This window comes from Manacus candei, unplaced genomic scaffold (assembly GCF_025592945.1).
Source record: "Manacus candei isolate 608988 ecotype Guabito, Panama unplaced genomic scaffold, ASM2559294v1 h1tg000005l, whole genome shotgun sequence".
Lineage (NCBI taxonomy): Eukaryota > Metazoa > Chordata > Aves > Passeriformes > Pipridae > Manacus > Manacus candei.
This window is the reverse complement of record NW_026138053.1, coordinates 1,834,063-1,859,116: the sequence shown is the minus strand read 5'-3', so window position 1 is coordinate 1,859,116 and position 25,054 is coordinate 1,834,063. Positions and strand designations below refer to the sequence as shown.

Sequence of the window (25,054 nt, the reverse complement as noted above, 5' to 3'; positions counted from 1 at the left end):
GGGGTTGGCCAGCCTCATCCAGGCACTGTGAGTGCTGAGCCAGCAGCCATCCTTCAGGAACTATGAGTTCTCTCTTCTGGCCAGCATTTCTGAAGAAAAAAACCCATTATGAAGTTGGCAGAGGCCAGGCACCATTCTGCTCTCTGGAAGGACCAAAACCCCCTTGTAAATCCCTTGTGGTTTTTCTTCTCTGACCTCAGCCTTACGGGGGCAGCTGGAGCAAGCCCTCCTGTCCTGCCCTATTAGCTCTCACAGAAACAATGGGAAGGTTTGGGACTCCCCTGATCTCTGAAGGCTCCCTTTAACCATAAAGTACAAAGAACATGGGACCTCAGAGGCATCCAAGGACCCCACGTCATGGCATGGTCTGTGTTGACTTTCTCTCGGGCTGCTTTGGCAAAGGTGGGGCTGTGGGTCCCTTTCTCCAGCAGATACCTGTGTCTGCAGCACCATGGGGAGAGAAGAAAAGTGGAAAAAGATATTTCTGTTTCCCAAGAGGTCTTGCCTTCCTTCTTCAGCATGGGGCCCCTTCATAGCTCCTGCTCTCATTTCTGAGGCAGGTGGAAGAGTGTTGATACAGAACTGATCATGTCTTTTACCAGCTTTATAAGAAAAAGTAAAATTAAATTTCAGGCCCTCACTGGAAATGTGTTTCCAGCTGCTTGCTACTTACTGCCAACCAAACTAGCTGCACCATTTTCTGGCACCCTGTTAAGGCAGAAGTAATTGGGCTTGTACAAATGTCCCAGTTCTGAGGGGAATTATTTCAAGTGTATTTACAACTACTTGTTAAGTTATAAAGGTCTTCTGCTCCCCGTAGAGGCTGCAGGGCTGCCCAACAGAGCAAAGCCTCCATTGCTCCAGACAGGCTTGGGCTCTTGGTGCCACGGTGTGCACCACCTGACCCAGGAGCCTGTCACATCGCACCAGCGAGGGACGGGGGTACATCCCCAGGCACCCATCCCTGGGGAGGGCACGAGCTCGGGGGGACGTGGGCACTGCTGGCGGTGAGCGCAGTTCAGAAGCACATCCAACACCTGCACGTTTCTGCTCTCCCCAGGCCTCTCCCTGGAGACGTTGAAACAATATCCATCTCAGCTGGCTTATAGATGGTGGCTCCCAGTCGCCAAGGTTACCAGTCCCCCTGCTTTAATTAGGCATAGAGACACTGCAAAGGGTGTCTTCAACAGCTGGGGGACAAGGAGAAGGGGGGTAGGGAGCTGGCATTCCCCGGAGGGGGTTGGTGAGCAGCATGATAAATCTGGGCAGATGAGCCCCCCTGCAGGTCACTGCTATTACTTAACTGATCTCCGCACTCATTAGGACAACGATTAACACACTAATAAGGTACCTTTGGCTCCCCATAGCAAGGAAGGACCAATTGGGAGCAAGAAGAGTGAATAGATTGGAGTGACAGTGTGTTTAGGATGATACTGCTGATATCTCACCCCGGAGAAGGGAGCAAAAGCAAGGGGCACTTTAACATCCCACAGGTACACAGCCACTTTCTCACTAAACAAGCAAAAATTCTCTCCTTGGAAGGCAGGCAGCAGTCCCCCATGCTCAAGTAGGTAACAGGGGCTCTTGACTTGCTCAGGGGGTAGTGACCCTGGGCTGTTCTCGAGGAGGACTGAAAGCACCCTTGCAAACCCATGCAGAGTCTAGACCAGACAGGTCTTGGTAGCAGCAAGAGTCGAGGACTTAGAATAACTTCTAAAAGAAAGTTTTATGCTCAAACCCCACAACGTTTACTTCTGCCAGTGTCATGCCTCTCTCTTGGCAGTGGCTTTATTTAGCTCCTGTCCTTTTGTTTCTGGCTGGCGGCCAAATCACGGAGCAGACCAGAGATGATAATGTTGATTATGTTAATTTAATAGGAAGAAGCAGATCATAGAAAATAAGTGAGCAGGAAACAGTGTCAGTGAAGGAGCTGAGGAGAAGTAAGGGCATAGGTAGGAGGGAGGGAGATGTTGACTCTGGGAAAGACACGTAAGCTCAGTGCTTGGGCTGTGTCCCCCAGCCCAGGGTGTGACATGGGATGTGTCCCCCTGAGTGAGCAGAGCAGGGGTGCAGCTTTGGCCCCACTGCCACCATAATCTGCAGCCCTGCTCAGTCTGAAGAGTGATCACCTGTGTCACCAGCCCAGAGGTGAATGGTCGCAGCAGTGGGAGCCCTGGGCAGAGGGATGGCAGTTATGGGAATGTGGGTGGTTCACCTGGGCTCTGGGCTCATTTCATTTCTTGTGCTTCCTCTCTGTCATCTGCCCTTTTCCAGGGGCACCGGGAGCACTGCTGGTGCACATCTCACCCTGGCCTTGCAGAGAGCCCAGCAGACCCCCACTTGCCCCCCTACCACCTTGGAAACCTGCTTTTTCATGAGGAGCGAGCATGATTAGGGTTGCTCTTGGGGTAGACAGGCCCACGTATCACCCCCAGATGGCTGCTCTTGTCCTCCAAAAGCACTTCCCTGCAGGATGAGGGGCTGCTCTCAAAGGGTCACGACTTGGCACTTGAAGGGATTTTCAGTTCTCAAGGGAGCTGCAAGCCAACTGACTGGAGCAGAACAGGTAATCATTGAGTGAGTCATTCCTCCCTCCCAAAGCTGAAACATTAAACCAGTTTTTTTACGACAGGCAAATTAAATCCCACAAGTCAGAGCCAAGAAAAGAGAATTTATCAAAGAGCAGAATATGCCACTGAGGGACTTGCAGGCAGACAGAGGGAGCATTTGCTCAGCAGCCTGGGCTATTACATCTCCTCTATCTCCCCTCCAATGTGAAGAGCGCTGCCGTTCATCTATTTTTAATAACAATGACGCAGGCAGTGCACTTGACTTCAAGGCTGGGAGTTCATCTTCTTTCTCCTTTCCATCAGTCCTGACTCATCTTTCTTTCCAAGAGCTGTCCACAGCTTTGTAACCCAGTGAAGGAAGAAAGGAAGAACAAAACTGGAAAAAAAAAAAAGTAGATCAGACATCAAAGCATCAGAGTCGGAGAACCATTCTGGGAGAGGGATAAAAGACACTGGGACTTCACTGGCTCAGGGAGCCAGGAAAAATTAAGGGTCTGGGAGACCTGAATGTATCTGGGGGCAGGCTGGTTGGAGAGTGTGGTCTCTCAGACAGCCAAGCAGGGATCCAGTAACATCTGGATGGCTTGTAGGTCTTGAAGCTCTTGCAGAAAGGGCTGGAGGAAGCAGGGGCAGAGCTGAGGGTGCCCAAGCCTGGGGTGGCTGGGAAGGACAAGCTGAAGAGCTCTGTGGTGGCAGAGGTCTCCGATTTCAGTGCACAAAAGGGCTCTGCACTGTTGTAACTGCAGAGATAAGGACAAGCAAGTGTGAGGAGTGTAACCAGAGGAGCACAGGCTGCTGTGCAGCCTGAGGAGACAAAAAGCTGTGCTTTCATCCCAGAGAGGAGTTAGCTTAGCTGGGGAGTGAGGACAGGCAATGCAGGAACCCTTTTGGACCTTGGCATGGGGCAGGAGAGGTGGGACTGATGACCCAAGGGCTGGAACATGGTCTGAGGGGCTCTCCCCAGGGATGAAGCTACCCATGCACAGTGACACAGGGTCGGTGCTGGCTTATCCTCCCAATGCTTGCACAGCCTCATGGCTGGGAGCATCTCAGGGTAGGTTGGAGCAAACCAGCCAGCTCTGTGCCACTCCATGCCCATGGGAGCACCAGGAGCTTGGCCAGAGCCATGCCACAGCACTGTTTCAGGGTGGACAGGGTCTGAATTGAAGGCAAGGAAGCAGATGGTCATGATGAGCAGGAAGGGGAGCACAAGGCTGCGGCACCGGTCCCAGCACAGCAGCTGCCAATTTGGGCATATCCATCTGCCCCAGAACAAGCCCTCTCTGGTTGCCAAGGCAGGGTGTCTGGTGCCGTGCCAGCCTCCTGCCTGGGCTCTGCCCAGTCTCCTGGAAGAGGAATGTGGAAGATGCTCTGACATTCCCATGGTTGCCAAGGTCCCCTGTGGAGGTGTGTGGCGCTGTGTTTGGACTGACATGGCAACATGTCTGTGAGCACAAGGACGTGCTGGGGGTGAGACAGAATTGTTAACCCAGTTCTTCATCAGCAGGCAGGTACATCTTTGTCCAGAGAACAGTGTGCAGGCAGCCCCCGTGGAGCCCTCCTCACTGCCAGGAGCATGGGCATGACATGACAAGGAGCAGGGGGTCCAAGCACAGCCCCCGCTGTGTCTTCCCCTGCTCAGAGTGGTGGGAAATGCCCTCTCACCCGTGAGCAAACCTCTCCCTGTTCTGCACAGGCCACCTGCAAGGCTGGCTGAGAGAGGCACAGGTGGGAGGTTGTACCTTCCTCCACAGGGGAACCCATTATGATGCTTTTCAAAATCTAGGGTATTTGGTGCTTGACTGAAAGCCTAAAGGGATCATTTTTCATGGCTGTTCTGTTAAATGTCCATCTCGGACAGAGGCTAGAGAGGGGACTACGTAGGCATTAGACCAGGGTAGATTCCTTGTATTCCCACTGGGACCCTCCCCTCTGTCTCCCATGACTTCAGATCTCCACTGGGGTAAATCAGAGCAGAATTTGACCAATCCTATACAGAGATGTTTTTCCTTGACAAGTTTCATTACATAAAGAATTTAATGGGTTAAATGACTAAAATGCCCAATCTCATCACAGCACTGTGAGATCAAACCACTGTCTTGGTCCCTTGGGAGGGGAGAGAGACAGTCCCTGTTGCGTGGCACTTATTTAATTTTGGAGCCCACAGAACCTCTGTGTTGGGGAAATCACCTGCTCTGATCAGTGGAAGCAAATTTGCCTGGATACATTACAGCAGCTTTCTCCTTGGGAAGGAGAAATCTCCCAAACTTCTCTCCTCCGGGGCATTTCCAAAACCCAGAGGAAGGGAATTCCCCCTCCTGCCAGCTCTCACCCAACTTGTCTCATGTCTATTTTTATTGCCGACCGTGGGTGAACCCTCCCGTGCTCTTTTGCCAAACCGGTTACATTTAAAAAGCCAAAGTGATCCGTCTGGGGGAGAGAGTCAGTCTGAGAGCAGAGAGGAGCAAACCACAAGCCACGGAGCTCCTTTTTGGGGTGGCTGACTTTGCATGGGGCAGCCTGGAGGCATCTGGGGCAGAGGGGAAAACCCGCCGTGAGTGCAGCTTCCCGCGGCATTTATGGGCTGCGCGACCCTTCTGGGATGCAGGGAGAGATCGTTCACCAAGTGACATCTGCGAGAATTTGGCTTTGATGAGTCCCTTTGATGAGTCTTCTAATGGGGATGTTCATTTTCCTCTCTCCAGGAAACAGAGGAAGGCTCCAAAAGCCACTCTTTGCAGATTTTGAGTCTGCAGATTTGCCCTGGTGCTTCTCCCAGCTGCCAGGGGGGACGGGGACTTTCCGGGGCGAAGTTCTGCTGTGACTGTGTGTACACACCCCGGCAAAACCGTGTTTTTCTGCTTTCAAAACGTGGGATTTGCCGTTGAGATAAAGCCATAGGAGGGGTCACAAGATGATCTTATTTTCCTCTCAAAGCAGGGCTCATTGATGACACACGTTATAGGGCCTCGTGCAGTGTTACATGAAACACAGCGTGGGTGTTCCCAATTGAGATTCAACTTTACTGAATCACTCTGGAATATTTTATTGATGTTACTTTGCACCAGCCCACGGGATAAGTGCTTATTCCTGGGTATTAGCAGTAAGGCATTTGCAGCCCAAAAGCCAGGATAACACATATCTTTTTTTGGGAAAGCAGAAAAGAGGTAAAATTTATTATGGGGAACAAGGGAAACAATTCATTTGCCTTAGTGCTGGGATCAGCTCCTAAAAAGAGAAGTAATAAAAAGCTACCACCAGATGTCATCTTGAAGCCAACTAATGGCTCCCAAACCAGCAGGGACAGGGATACCCAAGGAATAGGGAGATGAATGGAGGAGACACTGGGTTTTTTAGCAGGGCACAAGGCCACAGGGATCACTGCACCCTGACAGAGTGAAGGACCACGGAGTTGTTCCAGAGCTGGCTTTGTAAAATATTTTCTACTTGCTTAGATAAATCCCAGCAAAATGTAAAGCATTGAAATTTAACTTTAAAAACGTAAGTGGTAAAAAAAGAATCTTGCTGAAAAGCCGCATTCTGGAGCTCAGTTCTGCTGGAGTGTCAGAGAGCAGAAGACGCTCACGGATCTGGGTAGTTCCATCTGCTTTGTCACTCATTAAAATATGGTGGATACAATAATAATTTTTTAATGGCTTAATTACCAAAGCTTTGCTGAACCCTGTGGTGGAGCTGTCATTAGAATAGATGTTTGCATGTGGTTGATATTTAACATTTGGGAGTGTGGGAAAATTTCCTGTGAAGGAAATCCAGAAGGAAATTAAGAAAACAAGACTTCCCCCCCCCGCACAAAGTCCTTTTAATCTGTTACCTCTGCAGAAATGATTGTATTTTTTGTAGTTAAATATACAGAGAAAGTTTCGCAGGTTTGGTTGAAATTCCAAGGCTAAATTTAATTAAGACACTGAAGAGTAGAGATTTTAATCCATCTGTAAGAATAAATCTCTATTCAGTATTAGAGTTGGTGCTAATGTTTCCAACATCCAACTCCCTCAAGCACGTTTTGGATCACGCTGAAAAGATTAGATGTAAAATTAATGGCAAACAATAATGAGAAAATTTATTACTAATATGGCATGGGAAGGCTAGACGATCTGTTCTGGTCCAAGACCCTTTTTACTTACAACTCTGCTTGTTTGAACTGTTTGGGATTTGGTTATTCCATCCAAGACTGTACAGCAAATGGACTTTGTTGAAGAGTTTCAGTAAAAATAGCTCAGCCTTTGCCAAAGATGAGGTCAGGGGAAAAAATCAGTCTCTCACCGATGTAAAACAAAACCAAAACTCCTTCACAGCGGTTTAAGGAGATGTTCGAGTCCTGCCGTGCTTTGGAAAGGACACTCGGAATTTGGCACTGCGTCCCAGAAAGAAAAAGGTATCTTTTTCTATACCTGTTACAGGCTGCCTACACGTGGATAAGTGGTAATGTGAGAAGTAACAGTTCGTACGTGAACTATCCCATACCTATTTCAGCTTGGCAGCCGAACCCTCAGAGTATCTGAGATGCACTAAGCAGGGACCGGAGGGACCGGGCGAGATGTGCTGTGATGACCGACACCAGGAGCAGAACAAGGGCTGAACCCTGTGGGAAACTGCGGTGGGGGTTAATTAGCGGTAATAACAGCGGGGTTGCCGCCTCGGAGCCCAGCTGTGGTCACGGCGGGGCGGGGGTTGCCCGGCCGGGTGTGAGGGGCGGGAGGGGGACGGGCGGCGGGTCTGAGGGCTCTGAAAGGTCCGAACGCCCGGCCCGCTGACGCCTCAGCCCCTGCTATAAACACACGGCGATTGGCTCTCCCGCCCGTCCGTCACCGCCCTCTGCGCTCTCCTACTGGCTGATTGCCTTATTTTTAACCCGCCCTTGGAGCCTGGCCAATGAGAGCGAGGCGCCCCTAGCAACGCCCTTCTCTTTCCTGCCACTGGCTCCCGCTCGTCTCTCGGGAGTTGTTGTGACTCCTGTGGTTGGTCAAACCGCCTGTCCTTCAAGCGGCAACGACCAATCGAAAAGGCGCACTCACGTGGACTACCTGCGAAACACTCCGCCCGCCTCCCCTTTTTCTATTGGTCGAGCGGCGCTGTCCATCACGCTTTACCCGGCGTCGATTGGCTGCGGGGGAGGGGCGGCTCGCGGCCGCGTCCCGCCCCCGCACGGTGGGCGGGGCCGCGCCGAAGGGGCGGAGCGAGGGCGGAGCCGGCGGTCGCGGCCCCGGGTCCCGCAGCCGGGCTGCCGCTTCACATGGGGCCCCCGCGCCGGCCGCAGCGGCGGGGCCGACCCGCGCCGGGGCGCTGAGGGGCCGCGGCCACGGGGGGGATGCGGCCATGAGAGCCCGCGCCGCCCGCGGGCCGTGCCGGCGCCGCCGCCGCTCAGGTAACGGGCGGCGCGGGGGCGGCGCGGGGCAGGTCCAGGCGGCGCGGGGGCGGTGAGGGCGGAGCGGGGCCGCTGCGGGGAAGGGGCTCCGGGCCGGCCGAGGGGTCCCGCCGCCCCCCGCGCCGCGCTGAGGCGAGCGGGGCGTTCGGCAGAGCAGGTGCGTGGAGGGGCCGCGGGTGAGGGCAGAGGCGGCTGCGGGAACAGCCGGGACCCGCTCCGGGGACGGGGGCTGCCCGCGCACCGGCCACGGGAGCGCTGCCCTGGGAATGGTCGCTTTGCCGGAGGTGTGAAGGCTGGGCTCGGGCTTTGCTGTTCAGGTGCTGCCCTGTAAGAATTAAACGCGTTAATGACAGGCTGGGGTGTTCGGTGTAAGTGCGCACACGAGGGGTGCTGTAGAAATGCAGCTGGTCACTCCTGGTGTTGCGTTCCTTCGGGGGTGGGAACTGTATTCGCTTCGAGTCCGGGGGACTTTCCAGTTGGGTATTCTGATAAGTGGCGCCGTGGTAGCTGAAAGCTGCAATTTCGAGAGTGCTGAATTGAGTTTGTAGAGTACTGAGTTGAATTTTATTCGGTTTTGCACTTTACTGTTTGTCCCACTAAAAAGAGCTACAGCTGGTATTCTGGCTAGTTTATGAAAAGCCTTTGTGCTTCAGCTGATTTTTTTTTTTAATAGAGATCAGAGTTCCAGCATATTTTATTGTCTGTAAAATCAAGAGACTTACAGTTCCATGGACTTAATTAGGCAGTGGAATTTACAACCTAAGATAAGATTTTTTTATGAGAAACTCTGATATGCCCTGTGGACCAGGCATAAACCTTTCCATTTAGTCATCATTTTTGGAAATTATTGTTGCATGCCAATAAAAATGTCATTTTCTGATCCTTGCAGTGTACAGCTGCAGACATGGCTGAGTAATTCCATTGTCCATTTTGGTTTGTCTTCATGTAAAGCTTGCATGCAAAACGAGCAGCTTGAACTGCAGGCAGAGAGGTGTGTTCCCTGTGCCTGGTGGCAAGTATGTGCTCTCCTATGTTTTTTGCTTGGAATTTTTTTGTGCCCTTTCATTAGGACGACCAGTAGGCAGTGGGAGCTGAGCAGGAGATGGGGACAGAGCAATCCTTGCTTCAGTGCTTAATATTTTTGTGACTGTGGAAGGATAGAGTTGCACCAAATGAGCTGTTTTGGTGATATAGGCCTCCTGTAACCTGTTTATACTCTTCAGTTCTAGATGTTTCCTTTTGCCATTGTAATTCTTCATGCAAATGCTTTCACAAATTCATGAAAGAAATGCAGGGTCAAAGGAGGGGACTGTTGCCTCTGTGTCTGCTGCAGAAAAGAATGAAGCTTGTGGTTCACTTGCATCATAGGTTCCCTTTCTGTATTCTTCCTGCAGCAGACAACCACGCATTTGCACAATGGCAAAGCTCTTTATTGTATCCTTGCAGCCTGGTATCGTGCAGCCTGGCACAAAAACAAGTGCTTTACTAGGCAAGATCAAAGAAGGTCAATGTTCATAATTTTTTTTTTTTAAAGCCCTTTTACTGCTTATTAGTTCCCCAACGTATTCATTTGAAGTTGTGTGTTTATCAGTAAGTCCATCTAATAATTGGCAGCTGTATCACACTGGCTCCATCTGTTGTCTGTTGCCAAGCCCTCTTTCTGACTTAGATTGTAAGCCTCTTTTCATATGATCCTGTCACTTTTTGTTAAGTTGAACACATTCCTGGTGGTGGCTAAGCCACTTTTTGGAATGACTGTCCTGACGGTTGCGCTGGAGAACTGGAACAGTTTTGGCAACCAGGAGTGGGGTTAGTTGAGATAACTTTGCTTTTGAAGGCTGACCTTGTACACTCCGGGTCTGTGACTCTCAAACCGTGTTTCCCATGGTACCCAGGGAGCTCCAGATTGATTTGTAAATACCTGCAGACTTCAGTGCCTGCAATACCTTGGCAACAAGGGCTTTGGGAAGCCCTGTTCTCACTTCAAAAATGTGTAAATAAATTAGTGAAGAGCGTGTTACTGTTCTGTTTGTGCAGCCTGTACCTGAAGTAAACAAGGTCCTGGGTGTTTCACCCTAAGGTGGAACCAATAACACAGACTGGTGTTTGTTTTAGCTGGAAAATACAAATACTGACTGCCTCGTGCAATGGTGCATAAATGTGAGATTGTGTCTAAGAAAGGTCAGTCAGGTATGAAATTCAGCCTGCTTACTTTGTCTTCATCCCTCTTTCAGGCATTAACATTCCCTTTCCTTGCTTTTGCTGTGCTGGATTGTCTCCCTGGCTGCATTGGAACAACAGAAAGTTGCTTCCCGTCTCCCAGTGCTAATAGAGCTGAGCCCTCAGTCGCAAACCTGAGCCTCAGAGAGGCTGAGGGGGAAATTCCTGCATTATTGAGATGTTACAATACCTGTCGGTATTAGAAGGCTTTGATTCCTTTTGTTTTTGTTAAGAGCTCAGCAAATGTCAGCCTGCTGACACCTGGAAGGCATGAGCAGCTTCTCAGTGTCTTTACTGAGCTCTGTTTTGTTAAGCAAACGTAATATATTAAAATTATCCATTTGAAGCGGCAGCTGTGTCTTGTAGATGATCTACTTGAGTGATTATTTAACTCTAAGGATGCTCTGTAACTAGGCTACAGCCTGTCTGCACTGTGGATTGGAGTGACTAAAACCAGGCTGGGGGAGGAATGGATTGTTGCAAGGCCCTTCTGTAGGGGTTTAGTTTTGTATTATAATTGGACCCCAGAAAACGTGGGCACTTACACTGTGGGCATAAGGATCAAGTGGGTTTCTGTTTGTTTGTGAGTTTTTAATATTCTCCCCCCAGTTATATTTGCCTTCTAAATATACCTATACCAGAATTTATGCCTATGCCTGATGAAAATATTTCTAAACCTACAACCTTGGCCCGGAGTCCTGAGCTCTGCAGTAAGTTAATGGCTAGTCTCTCTTACTCCTTTCAAACTTGGCTACAGTCACAAAATAAATGACCTGTTTGTTTCAGCTCAGCCTCTTGTGGAGGTTTGTTTGCATTATAAAACCATGATGCAGTTCAGCAGACTTCCAGTTTCTGGAGTGGTGTAGTAGGGCTAATGCAGGTCTCTTCTGAGGAATGCCAGCCCTAATTCACGGGAAGTTTATGCTCTGACAGTACTGGCTAGGGCTAGTAATTATCCTGAACAGGGGAGATGAAATTAAAGCAAAATGTTACTTAAGTGGAAATAAAAAGTATTGGGATTTTCCTGTTTGAGTGTGATGTTGTAACTAAGACTATAAAGTGAACCCAAAGACTTGTCCTGTAAAGTAGTCAAAGAAGACTGCAGGTTCAGGGTGAGCTGGGCCAAACATGGTGCAAGCTCTGGTACTTGTAGCTCCCTCAACTGTAAATATTTGATGTTGTCTTTCTCCCAAGGACAAGTAGCTAAGTTATGGACAAACCAAGGAACTTTTCCTCTGCTGGGGAAGCAGGTGACAGCAGTTGAGAACAAAATTGTTGAGTGCCTGGTTCTCTTTACCTGTTTGGTTTGATTTCTTGTGTTTCATTTTCAAACTTTTTTTTTCCCCCCTTGTTTTTATTTTTCTTTTCTCCAGGCTAATGAGCTCACAGTCAATTCAGTTTTTGGAAGATTTTGTTCTTCTCATTTTTTAAAGCCCTTCTGAAGTTTGCACAGGACTACAGTGAAGTCTTCCTGCCCCCACGTTGTTATTTTGTTCAGTGACACTTGCCAGTGTAATTCCTTTAATTCCTTCATGTTTTTGTAGTGCTGGCTGTTGAAGCTACGTCAGACTACGAGTGCAAATAGTTAACTTTTGGCAAATGACTTTTGTCAAAGCTTTGGCATCTTGTTCTTCAGAAAACCTTTTCAAATTAATAACATGCGTCCAGCAGATTTATTGCTCTCCAGGCCGAGTGCCCAGCGACAGCCTTCTGTGTCTAAAAATGGTTGTTGTTCTTAAGGCCATCTTTTAGGAAATTGGGAGTTTGACATTTGAGTGCAAATATGCACATATTTATACAGATACTGGGGACAGAAAACTGCTTAGTAATGACTTGAAGTATTTTTGGAGCGATGTTGTTTTGTACCCTGAGGCATTAAAGGGATGCTGCTTAAAACTGAGGAGCCTTAGCCATTTTTATGTCTGTGAAGTATAAAATGTTAAGTACTGGCTAATAGATGCCACCTGTTAGTTTGACACTGATGCTGAGGGTATAAAGTGATGTGATGTTGTGGGATTTCCATCTTTAAATAATTGCAGGTTCAGGCGTTGGTTTCGAAAGGCAGACCTCTAATTATCCAAATTAATGCTGATAGTAGCTGTATTTATAGTAATTTCTACATTAAAAAAAAAATCAATGTGTTCATGCAGCAAAGAAACTGATCTTATTATAATATTAATATGGATTTTTTTTTCCTCAAAGTGTGTTTTGGTCACAAGACAAGAAATTAAAATGTGACGAGGCATAAAACATGCTGAAGTTTTGCTTTTCAGTACTATAAGAAATGGCTGAATAGGGCAGATACACATTTTGAGAGGTGTATTTCTGAATTATTTTTGTCTTGGTGGAGTGGGGTGCACTTTTCTTGCATAAGGACGTCAGAAAAATTGTTCTGAAGGCTGAGAATTTATTGGGAAATGTTTTTTAGAGTGTTTAGTGTCTTTTTATTTTTTTAACTGCCTATGGAGAACAGCTTAAGAGTTTTTATGCTGAACCTTAGTATGAAAAAATCCCACCCAACAACCTTTTAGTCGGTTGCAGGATAGTCAGGATAGTCTTGGATTCTATTCAGTGCACTTTAATTAACCATACAAGGTAGTAAATTAAAGTACCTCAGACTGACTTGACAGTCAATTAAACCTTGGCTGATTTCATTGAGAATGTGATCATTAGTGTAATTGGCCAAAATGACAGGAGGCCCACTTGGAATTGTACCCACTTGAAATTTTCCTCTAATTCCGTGTATGCAATCCTGGGCAGGGTAATAGACAAGTGGAACTCTCTCCTAATAATTTCCAAGAATTTCATGTAGCTCTCTGGAAATAAGGCCAACTCTAGCAGGCAAAAATGAAGGAATGGATTACTTGGGAATCCAGATGGCAAAACCTTTTGGTATTTTTACTGTGTGAAGTACTTTGAATCTCTTCTTTCACTGTGGGATTTGTATAGAGTTTTGCAAAGTTCACCATGTGATTTCACCCAAAAGGATGTGTATGTGCCAGGGAGATTTTTTTTGTTTGTTAAATAGATTGAGAAACTATGTTGAGACTATCTTGTGTTAATGGTATCTGGATACTTGAGAGAGTGAGGCTTTTCCTCCTGTTTAATATCACTTATCTAACTTGGTATCTTCTTTCTAGTAAAGGCAACATCATTATTCCCTGTTTTCTTTTTGCATACATCTTGCTTTGCCTGAGAACTTAAACTTCCAGTCTTTAGCTGAGCATTTCTGGGGGCAAATACTCCATCCCTTACATGGAAAATATCTAGTGCATGTGGGTGCTACTCTGATGGAAATAAGTTCTAAAAAGTTATTTCTTCAATTACAGCAGGTTTTCTGGTCAGTCTCCAAAGGTACTTGCATCTTAAATTAATTGGTAATACCATGGTTTCCTCTGTCTGTCCCCCTGCCACAGACAGTTCTTTCTTTATCCCCTTGAAAAGTAACCAAATGATAGTTTGTCCCTTTCAAATCAAAAGGAATTATTTAAGCATGCCTTGGAAATTCCTAGGCATCTTGTCTAGAGCTGAGGAAGTTCTCTGGGTTATTTTTCTCAGCTGAGGAGACGTAACAGGTTTTATCATCCAATGGTGCTTCTGTGCCTTTTCCAGACCATCAGGGCTCCAGGGGCAAGAATACAGGGTCAGAAACTGGGTCCTGCCCTGCTGTGGGGCAGTACTCAAAAGTGCAGTAAGCTCAGGCATGTGGGAGTCTGCATTCAAAATTCTGTAGGAATACCATGAAGTGGGATTTGATAGAGATTAAATTTTCATAATCAGGCCCTGGTAAGACCCTCTTATACCCACCGACATCCATTTAGAGAGGTGTTAAGATGTTTGAAATGAACACCCTTCTTTTTTTGGAGGGGGAGACCTCAAGTTAGTTCCAGGCAGTTCAACAGAGCTGATTTCTGAAAGCAGGGAAGGACTGTGTGTTTGCCTGCTGTGTTGGCACAGAGCATCTCTAAAAGATAGACTGCTTACAAAACATGGGTGTAGCAGCACTGCTGTATATTCAGAGAACAGCTGGTGTGCCTGTTTTTGAGATGCTTTTCAAATTTAGTGTATTGTTCAGGTTCTGTACATCTGTGTAAATACAAGTGTAATTGCCTGCTCTGTGGTTATTTTGTCTACCTTTATTTATTTATTTCTGTATTTTATTGTTTCCTTATCCTCCTTCCAGTTTTTCATTCACCTTCAAAGGGAGGGGGGGAGAAAGAGAAAAATCTGTCCTCTTTGTGACTGTTCACTTTGTTCAGGCTTGTAGGGGCTCACCAAATTGCTGTAAATGAACAGTTAAGTTTGGAAAAGACAAATAACCTCCTAAGTCTAAGGTTTAAAGAAAAAAAAAATAAGTAGGCCACCTGTCAAGTTTACCAGTCCAGGCTGAATTTGATGGGCTCCAGAGTCATCCCGATTACTTCATCATCCTCTTAAAAAGAAAAACAAAATTGTTGGTCACCCTCCATTTTTTTTTCCTTTCCTCCTAGTTGGCAAATGTAGCTTGTTTCCTGTGTTTTCAGTTGAACTGAAATTAATATAGCTTTAATAAGTATGTTTGTGGGGAGAATTCTGGCAGTTTTTTCTAAGAATACCTTAGTTTTGTAGCAGGATTGTAGGTATTTTTATAAATTTGGGGGCTAGGTCTTCAGTGGATATAAACTTGTATTCCTACCTGGTAAGGAATTGATCTTGGAACACTTATAAGTGGAGGCTTTAAAAACAAAGGTTTTGGTGCTTCAGCTGACAACTTTTCTTATGTCAACTAAAAGCTGATCTGTTTTTTTATAATTAGGGATCTTTTGTTCACTCCCGAAAGTGAAATTGTTTCTTGCAATAGCAGTAGATTGGTCACCAACTGCAGCTGAAGCAGAATAAAATGTTACATTTTGTGGGTTTCCTCCTGCTTAGTTACTTGCTTTAGCAACCAGAACTTAAGTAAAAAAAGAAAGAGTTGGGGGGAAGGGAATGAAAGTTATTTGTTACTGGTTAAATTTTGAGTTCCAAACCTATTCATCTCAGAATAGGCAGAGCATAGTGTGTTTCCATGAACCTAAAGGAAAAGTTCATTGGATTGCTGTCTTTACTGTTGATGTTGTGTGGTGGTTTTGGTGGTTTGTTTTTTCCCTTTGGTTTTTGTGCCCCTACTTGGATATCTTCTTTCTTGTTCCCTTAAACTGGTGCAAGCTTTGCTGGAATCCTGTCAGACTTATTAGACATGTTCACAGCAACAGTAATCTCAATTTCTTGTATTTTAGGATCCAACAAGAGTAGAGAAGACAGCACATTACCTAAGATGTGAGGAGTCCTCCCACAGTGAAATAACCCCTTGTTTCCAAAATGGACCGAAGTAAGCGGAATTCAATCGCGGGATTTCCACCACGCCTGGAGCGCGCCGAAGACTTCGACGGTGGCACTGGAGAAGGGACTGCATCCCAGATGGGAAGAGTTAGTACCTCTTCATACAGAGCCCTGATAAGTGCCTTTTCCAGACTAACTCGTCTTGATGACTTCACATGTGAGAAAATTGGCTCTGGTTTCTTCTCTGAGGTGTTCAAGGTGTGTGTTTATTTTTTTTTTCCCCTCTCTTCATGTTTTGATGAGGAGAATGTATGAGAGTGTCAGCTGAGGAGCTTTCCACCAAAGTCAACTGTTAGTCTTTGTATTTGCTTTACTCAGGATGAAGGAGCAGTGAAGAACTTTCAGGTCCCAAACATTTCTTCTGTCGCTCTTCCAGCTGTTTTTTTGTCACTTATAATTTATTTGGGGAGTTACAGAGCTATTTGGGAGAAACAGAAAAAGCTAAAAACAGTTGGTTTATTTTTTTTACCTCTATCATGTATTTTTGCATTCATGTGGTGTATTAAACACTGGTAGCTATTGGTTCTGCTATATGTAAGTGTAAATGTCTTTAATTTAGCTAGTTTATTGGTTTTGTGGGATGGTACTTTGGCAGTCTTTGCCTCACAACACTGGATGCATGTATTAGGGAGATTCATACATGGTTACTGAATTTGAAACCACTGAATTTATTGCACTGAAATTACAATACGATCAGCTGCTCTTCTGTTTCCTTTGCTGCTTGTTATGCCACACTTCTAACTCAATCAGGGATTGAAGTAAATGATATGAATGAGAAAATCTGATGTTGTCAATGACTTGCTGCTATGAATGTGGGACACGGATAAGGTCTTTTTAAAGCTATTTGTCAAACCATACAGGCCCCCCCTGTTTTATAGTGCTGGTGGTGTTTCTGCTGCTCTGACTGTTCTGGTGAGGTTTATTGTAGAAGAACAGGACACTGAGTTGACTTCCAGGCTTTCAGGCATGGAAAAAAGATAATTTACCTCCTTGTCCTAGTCTCTGACTTTACATGAAGTTACCCTCCATGTTGTTTCCCTTTCAGGGAAATGCCAGAAAACTTTATCTTACAGTATATTATGTGCATTCCATGACACTTCATGTCGTTTTTTCTTTAAGCTAAACCAGAAAACCTTTTATCCAGTTTTATTGCTGTAAATAGATACCTGAATATGAAAATTATTTTAAAGTTGCTTTAATACCCAAAGGCATTCAGATCCCCGTGCATGAATCTCCTCTTGTGTAAAGGCAAGTCACTCCACAGAAGTTTTTCTGTTTAGTTAGATATATGAAATTTTATTTTTCACTAACACAAGTTTTCAATTCTTTCAAATGGGTAGACATGAAGAATTTTGTTTGGGGTGTGTAGGAGACTCGATACAGATAATTTCTTTATAAAACCAGCTTCTGTAACAATTGAAAACAAGGGCTTGCTTGGTAGTTGTTTGGGGCTTTTTGTTTGTTTGGGGCTTTTTGTTTGTTTGGGGCTTTTTGTTTGTTTGGGGCTTTTTGTTTGTTTGGGGCTTTTTGTTTGTTTGGGGCTTTTTGTTTGTTTGGGGCTTTTTGTTTGTTTGGGGCTTTTTGTTTGTTTGGGGCTTTTTGTTTGTTTGGGGCTTTTTGTTTGTTTGGGGCTTTTTGTTTGTTTGGGCCTTTTTGTTTGTTTGGGGCTTTTTGTTTGTCCCTAAGTGACTAGGAAATAGCAGACTTGGGTTTATTTGTGTGAATTTCAGATTTTAGGGGTGTGTGTGGGGAAAGTGGCTAAAAGTAAAGGTAAATTTCCAACACTCATAGTAATTAATTAGTTAAGAACATCTTATTTTAAGAGAGGGCTTGTTTTAGTCAGGTAGTGGCATACAGAGGTAAAGAGCTGCTTGAGAATTTGTGTTGATTGAGAGAAGTCCCTGATATCCAGTTTATCTTGGTGTGCTTTCTTTAAAAACCTTGCCTTTCTGTTCCCCACTGCAGTGAGCTGAGCTAGGCACCAGTGGTGTCTGTCTGCACTCAGTGGCATTGCTCTGGGAGCAGTGGTGGTGGTGGTCTGAGTATCTGGTGCCTGTTTTCCCAGAAACAACCTCAAGTCCTCCTGCAGGGAGACAAGGAGTGATAAAGCCTTTACTTTCTCCTCAGTTTCGACCAGTCTCTCTCCAGTTTTGGCCCAAAGGGGTGAGATGCATTATGACCTTATCGTAGATGCAGTTCCAAGCTCATTTAAGCAGGTGTCTGTTCTGGTGCTTTATCAGCCTGACCACCTCTGTCATTAATCCTGCTCTGCTGATGATCAGATTTCGTGCAAGAACCTTGATGTGCTTCCAGGAGGGAGAGCCTCGTGGTTTGACACAGTTACAGTTCAGTCTGATCTGCAGGCTCCCAGCTAAATGATTGAATTTGGGGAAAAATCCGGGCTAGTTCTAGGCTTAACTGTATAAGTAACTTTCCAAGTGCAATGAAGTCTTCCCTTCAAATCAGCAAAGGTGTCTCAAAAAACCCCTCATGTCTCCAGAGGTTTTCAACAGCGTATTTGTCTGTTGTTTTGTGAGTATCATACACTGGGTTCACTCAAGTGATTTAGCAAAGAATGCTTGGCCAGTTTTGAGGGTTTGGGATTTTTGTTTTGCTGTGTAACTGACAATTGTTTTCCATGATTTCTTCCCCTCCATCCTTTTCTGTGGAAATTCCATTTAAAGTAGTCTGTCGCAGTGGGTAGAAGTTACCTTCTCTTAAGTTGGGAATAGGAGCGTGTTACAGCTCAGGTGTTTATGTTAACAGTCATATGGGCCGTGAATGATCTCTTAGCATTTCTGGTGCACCTTTATTCATCCACAAATTAAACTTTGTGGTTATTCAGCATAGAGTATGCAACCATCATTTCGATTTTGTTAGCCATCACTATAACGCTTCAAATTCATGTTCACCTGAATACAAGGCATTACAGAAACTAGTTTAGAAAAGCTGAGTTTTGTCAAAATATTAGCAATCTAGTTTGGAGCAGTTAATGAAATACTTGTTTAATAATGGGTGGGCAAAGATGAATATAAGATGCATAAGACACAATGCAAAACAAATGCCTTCTAGGTCCAGAATACTAAGCAGCTGAGTATGGGTGCCTCCAAAGAAATATTTTGAGACGAAAATCAGCCCTCCCATTTCAGCATATTTACTGACAGCACCATGTGCTAGGCACTTGGTTTATGATCCCCTATAACTTGAGATCCTTTCTGGAGAACTTCTGGCTACACAGTTTTCCTGTTTTTACACTTGTGCAGCAGATTTTACCTTTTTTTGGTGTTGCCTCCCTTCAAGCATTTCTTAATTTTTCAAGGGATTCCTTCAGTCTTGATAATCTTAGCAGTTTACCTGCGATCCACAAGCTACTCATTTGATTATGGTTTTACACGGCTACATCAGAGTATTTCCTTTTAGATCACATTTGTTTGGCTCATTTATGAAGATGTCTAGAGAGATGCATTGAAGCCATATGAAAAACAAGATACGATGAATCTTAGTGATGATATGACATGGAAATCCTTGAGAAACAAATGCTGGAAATATGCCAGTGCTATTTGGTGATGTATGGGCTCCATGCATAGTGAAACTGGCACTGCCAGGGTGCAAGTTCAAGTACAGATACAAAGAGAGGGCATCATACTTTTGGATGACTTAATGAGGTGGGTGGTGGCTGCTAAAGGGTCAGTATCCTCAGGGTGTTCCTGCTCTTTGTGCTTGTGAGTCAAATAGAAGACCGTGACTCTTCTATTTGAGTACTCTGGAATGATGGTCCTCAGTTCATTAGTCAGTTGTTAGACTTTATTCGTGTGGTCAAATTCATGTTCTCCAAGTTTCAGAAGTGCTGCCTGATCACGGAAGGTGTGCCTGTCCAAATATGGACCTTGTACCTGAGGCTGGGATCCTGTTTCTCGTATTTATTTAATGTCTTCGAAGTGCTTTAAAGATAAGCAGCATCCAGCTGTCTAATGTGAAAGGAGACACGGGGCTGATGTGGAGGTGTGCTTGGGAGTACTGTGAAGAACACACACACAGACACACATATATACATATATATACACATATAGTGTTTTTATCAAGTACTTGTACCCAGGATAAAACCAGTAGTTCTGTTACTTCTAACGTACAAAACATAAATGATGCTGGATAGTGGTAGATTTATGTTACTGTGTCTCGTGGGCACGTTGTCATGCTGGTGGGCTGGCTCTCTGGAACATCTTTGACTGTGGTAGATCTGAGAGATGTTACTGAGCTGGTTTTCCCAGGGTGACTCAGTGAGAGGTTTGGGGTTTTTTGTACTTTATGACTTTTAGTGGTTGTAGTGGGTTGTGGTACCATCAGATGCCTTACAGAAGTCTGTGTATATTGCTATTTTAAAACAAGTAGGCATTTTGCTTAATTAATCTTATCACTTAAATTTAAAATTAATGTAAAGCAAGGAAGGGATGTTACAAGAACTACTCCAGTCTCCTTAGCTAAACCAGGCATAAGTATTTGTGATCTGTTCTTGGCAGCTACTTTTGGCTTGTACGTTATACTTACATTATATAAGATTCTACAACCTTCTTTGGTGTCTCCAGGCCATAATTTATTATTTTTAAGTGATCCTTTTATAGCTAGAACCTCCCAGTTTGAGTTGTTTCTACAGCTGGTCCTTCCTATTTGCTTATTGACTCTACTAGCAACTCATTACTGACAGAGGGTTCTGTTTTCCTGTAGCATTTAGTCATAAGAGTAAAATGTCTGTGAATGTGTGGAAGGAAGGAAGGAGATATTTGAGTAGTTATATAAATGAGTTTACATAGAAGGCAATGCCAGTTCAGATTCAAAGGAGGAGATGACTGCAAAAAGGAGATGGAAAAGGTGCAGAAAAAAAGGCAATAGAATGTTAATTCAAAGTGAGGGAGCTGCTGCTTGGTTTTCAGCCCATGCTCAGAAAATCCCACTGGAGAAGGTGTTGGAAACCAGTGTCTCAGAATTTGCAGACAGCACTTTCCAGGACTGGAATCTTTATTACCTTGGGTTTTATCAGGTAAACAGGCGCTGCAATATTTGAGTTGTTGAAGTGTTTTAAGTCTAAGTGTGAATCTGTGCATTGTTGCTGGTCTTTGCAGAATGGCCAAGATTAGAACTGGAACAGAGCTTCCTCCTGCAGGACAGGGCCTCAGCACTCTCCCAGGGCTCCACAAGCAGGTTTTTACTTTCTCCTCTGTGTGTGTCTGTTTGCTTCATCAATGGGATATCAGTCTTCAAGACTGTCAAGCCAGTACCTTCCCTGCTGAATTCTTTTAAGGAGGAAAGGGTTAATTGTCAGTATAAATCAAGGAGATTCTGGGCATTTCAATTGGAGGCAAGCTTTTCTTAATCCTATCATACCCTTTTGATTATTATTATTTCAAAACTCTCAGCATAAACTGACAACAGGAAGAAGTTCCTTTTTTCGTTAATACCAAACTAAGACATGAATTTGACTCTTAATACATCTCTGGCTTTTTCTTTCTAACAGTTTCATTGCTTTGTCACCAGACTTCAGGCCAACATTCCATTCTTCGAGGTGACATTAATATCCCCATAAAATAACCTAATTAGGCAGAAAGCTTGTGTAGGGGAAGATAGGAAGGCTAACTGTGTGTAGGGGGTTTTCTTTAAAGCAACTGTTGTATATGAGATTTGGTATTGTTGGAACCATAGTTTGGTTAACACTGTGTGTGTATCATGTCCCCAGACTTATAATGCAGTAACAAGAGTTTTCCTCTTGTCATTAATACTATACTGGAGATAATTGCACTTTTTTTTTTTGTTCCTGGAAACTGGTTCTTCCCCAGTAGGCATAATTGCTTTCTGCAAGTTTTGCTTACATTAAACTTTGCCATTTTATTTTAGGCCTTCCTACCACGCTGTACAGCTTTGTGTTTTATTTTGCTTTATAGATTTGTGGAGTTAAAAGCATAGGGTGGGAATAGGCTTCCTGTCACCTTGCTCTTCAAGCTTTTGTCCCAGGGCAAAAGGAACTTTATCTGTCATTCTTTGTGGACAACTCCTTAACCTATTCTTTAAAGCTGATAGTAGAGACTGCAATGGGAGATACCAACTCCCAGGTGTCTCTGAAGAATCAGTTTTATTGAGCAAGAGAGGAGTGTTTGCATCATAACCACACTGGACTGGAAAGCCTCCAACAATAGATTAGGCTACTCTCATTTCCTGTGAAAATGATGTGCATGGACATTCCCTTTACCTGCTTGAGGTGGAAGGGCAGAAGCTCTTTGCAAAGGGATGGTAAAAATCTACCAGGGAAGTGAGAAGGCATCTGGAAGATTTTCCTTCCATTGTCTGTAAATGCTTTCCTCATACCTCCTCCATCTCCACAGTGGCAGAAGTCATCCTTGTAGGGTGGAAAAGGAGTAGGAAATGAGTAAGTGGATCATCCTAAGTATTGGTTATGCAGATCTAATATTTCATCTTGTGGGCATGGGGAATATGCTTTGTGACTGACAAGTGACACCCAGTTGACCAGGGCATATCTTCCCTCACCCAGGTGTGGGGCACTGTTCCTTTCTCTCAGTGGGGCAGAGCCATTGGAGTTGTCCCTGCCCTCCCTGTGTGATATGATGCTTGTTAGAGAGACAGTAAGTCTTCTTGTCCATGTGTGACTTTTGGTTTCATTTTTAGGCTGAAAATCTTTCCCTTTTGGCTAGTGGATGATACTCTTTCACCTTGCTCAAGATGACAGAAGTGAGATATTTGAAGCTTAGGGTCTCTTCTGTGAACTTAGTGTTAAAGCAAACTACTAATTGTTTGGGAATACAGTCACTCTGGGTATTATGTAAACTGGCCAAGAAAGATAGAATAATTCTGAAACTTCATTTCAAGCTCCAGAGCTGTATCAGCGAGGTGGTTCTAATCTGTCTTTCTACTCTGATTCTTGTCAGGAGTAGGAAGAAGCACCATTCTGGAACTGAGATGAGGCATAAATCCTGAGGGTGCTGGTCCTTTCTTAGTCAAAGTAGAAGTCTTGTGAGTTTGATTTGTCTCATACTGGTGTGTTAAGTATCGGCCTTTTGGAGCCCTTCTGCCAACTGCTAAGGTGATTTGTATGGTAACCACTTAACCAGACAGTTGTCTTCCTCTTGCTAATGATTTTTTTGGTACTGAGGTGCCAAGTTGCTGTCATCCTAGTCCTTGTCACTTAATTAGCAAATGCTTTTATAGGACATGGGCTGTGGGGAGAAGTAGTAATAAATAGGCCTTACTCCAACAGATCATTAATATAGGAATTAAAAACCTCATCCATGTCGCTATTCTGTATGGATTGCACCATTGGGGCAAAATACTTCCTCCCCACTTAGGCAATTCTGAATTTTAATGATATTTGCAATATGATTTGTAGGGCACTCTTATATTTAGCAGATTTGAGAATGCTTTGAAATGCAAAGTGGAATGGAGTTCACATTTGTCTGAAACAAGTTCTGTTATTTATTTATTTATTTATTTTCTGGCTAGGAGTCTAAAGATATACATGTTATAATCACCCTAAAACACCAGCTGAGGAAACACTGGGATTGACTCAAAAGCCATCACCAGGTAGCAGATTTAATGAAAGCCTTTTGTAGTGATGTTGAAAAATTTTAAGAAATTTCTGTAACACTTCTTCCTGTAGTCCTACTTGGTGTCACTACAAGTAAAGTCTAGAACTATACTGAGTGAAGCAAATAAACGAGTCAAAGTTCTTATACTGTATTTCACTTTCTCTGGTTGGGTCAGCCAGCTCCTCTGTTCAAGAAAGAAATATTTGGAAAGTGGCAGAACTACCCTTGAAAGTGAGGGATTTATTTGTTTACTAAAAAGCCAGAACAAAAATCACTGAAACAAATCTGATGCTAAAAGTTTCCTTTTTTACTCAGTCAAAAAAAGGAACATAGTTTAATGTAAAATTGTCCATTTTGAAATGTATTTATCACCTGTTTGGAAACTTGGCCTCTCCCTAAGCCTCGCTGAACAACTGATATGTTTTGAATGTCTGAGATAAGTCTTTGTTGCCCTCACAAATTCTGTCAACAGTAAGACAGACACTCTGATACTGTAACAAGTGGGACCTTGCAATAGGAGATAACCCCCTGGTTGGATTTTGTGTTTAGTACAGTGACTGCTGTAGTTCACAGTCCTTTGGGCCTTTGATTTTATTCAGGAGGAAAAGTTGTGCCAATCTGAGTATCATTGTGCAGTTTCCCAGGGGCAAAGCAGGTGGCAAGATTCCCTTGGCACTGAAATGTTTGTGTGCTTTTTGTCTTGTTTTCCATAATAATTTCTCAAGCACAGTTAAATGAGATCTGTTTAGTTTTCTGTTCTGGGTGGAGATGTGCTGGGTTGGCAGCTCTGGGATTTTCTGCGTTTTGCCAGCTGGCAAACATGCCCATTTGTGTAAGCTCATTCATAGCTGATACTGAGAGACAGGTGCTGATTTACTGTTCTTCAAATAACTGGGCTGGCCTAAGTCCAGTATTAACATGACTGTGCCTAGAGAACAAGAGTGCATCACTTAAAATCGTTGTGAGACACCTCTGAGACACCCCTCTGAACACATATTTACTGGTATTGGCAGCAGGGGAAAGTTAAATGTATTTCAGTGATGGATTTCACTGCCTGTGCCTGGGGAGTGTTGGGATGTTAATACACACACATGCACAGATGTTACTGTGTTACATGAAATCCAAAAATGAGAACTGCAAATTAGTATCGATGGCACTAATAGAAAAGAGATGTTTACAATCTCAGACCCGTAGGGAATGCTTCCTCATAACCCCTTAATAACCATTGGTAATGATTAGAGAAAGGAACTCCAACTGTATGTTAGGGCTTCTGTTTGCTGCAGTTGTGGGGATTCTGTATGCAAGACACCAGAGCATCCTGTTCCCAGTGGGATATGGCTAAGGCCATATCCAAATTCTAGGGACCTCTTCTCCTGTCCATGTGCTCCCTGTGACTCTCCCTGTACTTGGCACTTGGAAGTGTACTTGGCCTGGAAGTGCTCTGGGGTGGCCCCAGGGCCCTTGGTGCTGGGCAGAAGCCCTGCAAGGTGGGGGCCTTCTGTGTGATGGCACTGTGGGATTAGGGGTTGAGGGGAGGAGAGAGCTGTGAAACATCCGCTGGAGTAATCGATCCCGAGACAGCCTTGCTTTGTTAACTAATCCACAGCTGACAGTGTGTCTAACACTGACTCACTGATGTCAGTTTGTAACTTCACACATGAGCTGCCTGCAATTAAGTCCTGCAAATCCAATTCTTGTGCTTCCTTAACCTTTACAGGCGATGATGAGACATAAGAAATTGTGTGGTATGTTTAATTAGATACTTGTGTAAGAAGGAGAACCTAATTGTCAAGAAGAGCAGTTTCATGAAGTCTTAAATAACAAGAAACTAGTTAGAACTTTTGCTGAAAGTTATTAACTGTATCAGTTTATAAAAGCTGAAATATCTTCAAGGAAGCAAAATGTGGCTCCTTCATGCTCCTTGCTCT

At 44.5% G+C, this 25,054-nt stretch overlaps 1 protein-coding gene across 5 annotated transcripts in view; it reads left to right on the top strand.

Moving 5' to 3' along the window:
- The window catches only part of TESK2 (testis associated actin remodelling kinase 2), a 111,621-nt gene that overhangs the window by 25,988 nt on the left and 60,579 nt on the right, over positions 1-25,054 (top strand). Inside the window, exons 1-2 of one of the 5 annotated variants that reach the window (XM_051808108.1) lie at positions 7,785-7,956; positions 15,435-15,735. In XM_051808108.1, coding sequence (XP_051664068.1) covers positions 15,517-15,735 — 219 coding nt within the window. In that variant the 5' untranslated portion in view covers positions 7,785-7,956; positions 15,435-15,516. Of the gene's footprint in view, positions 1-7,784; positions 7,957-8,006; positions 8,114-8,140; positions 8,274-15,434; positions 15,736-25,054 lie in introns of those variants that run through there. The other 4 variants (XM_051808118.1, XM_051808144.1, XM_051808134.1 and 1 more) reach the window with 4 other exon arrangements.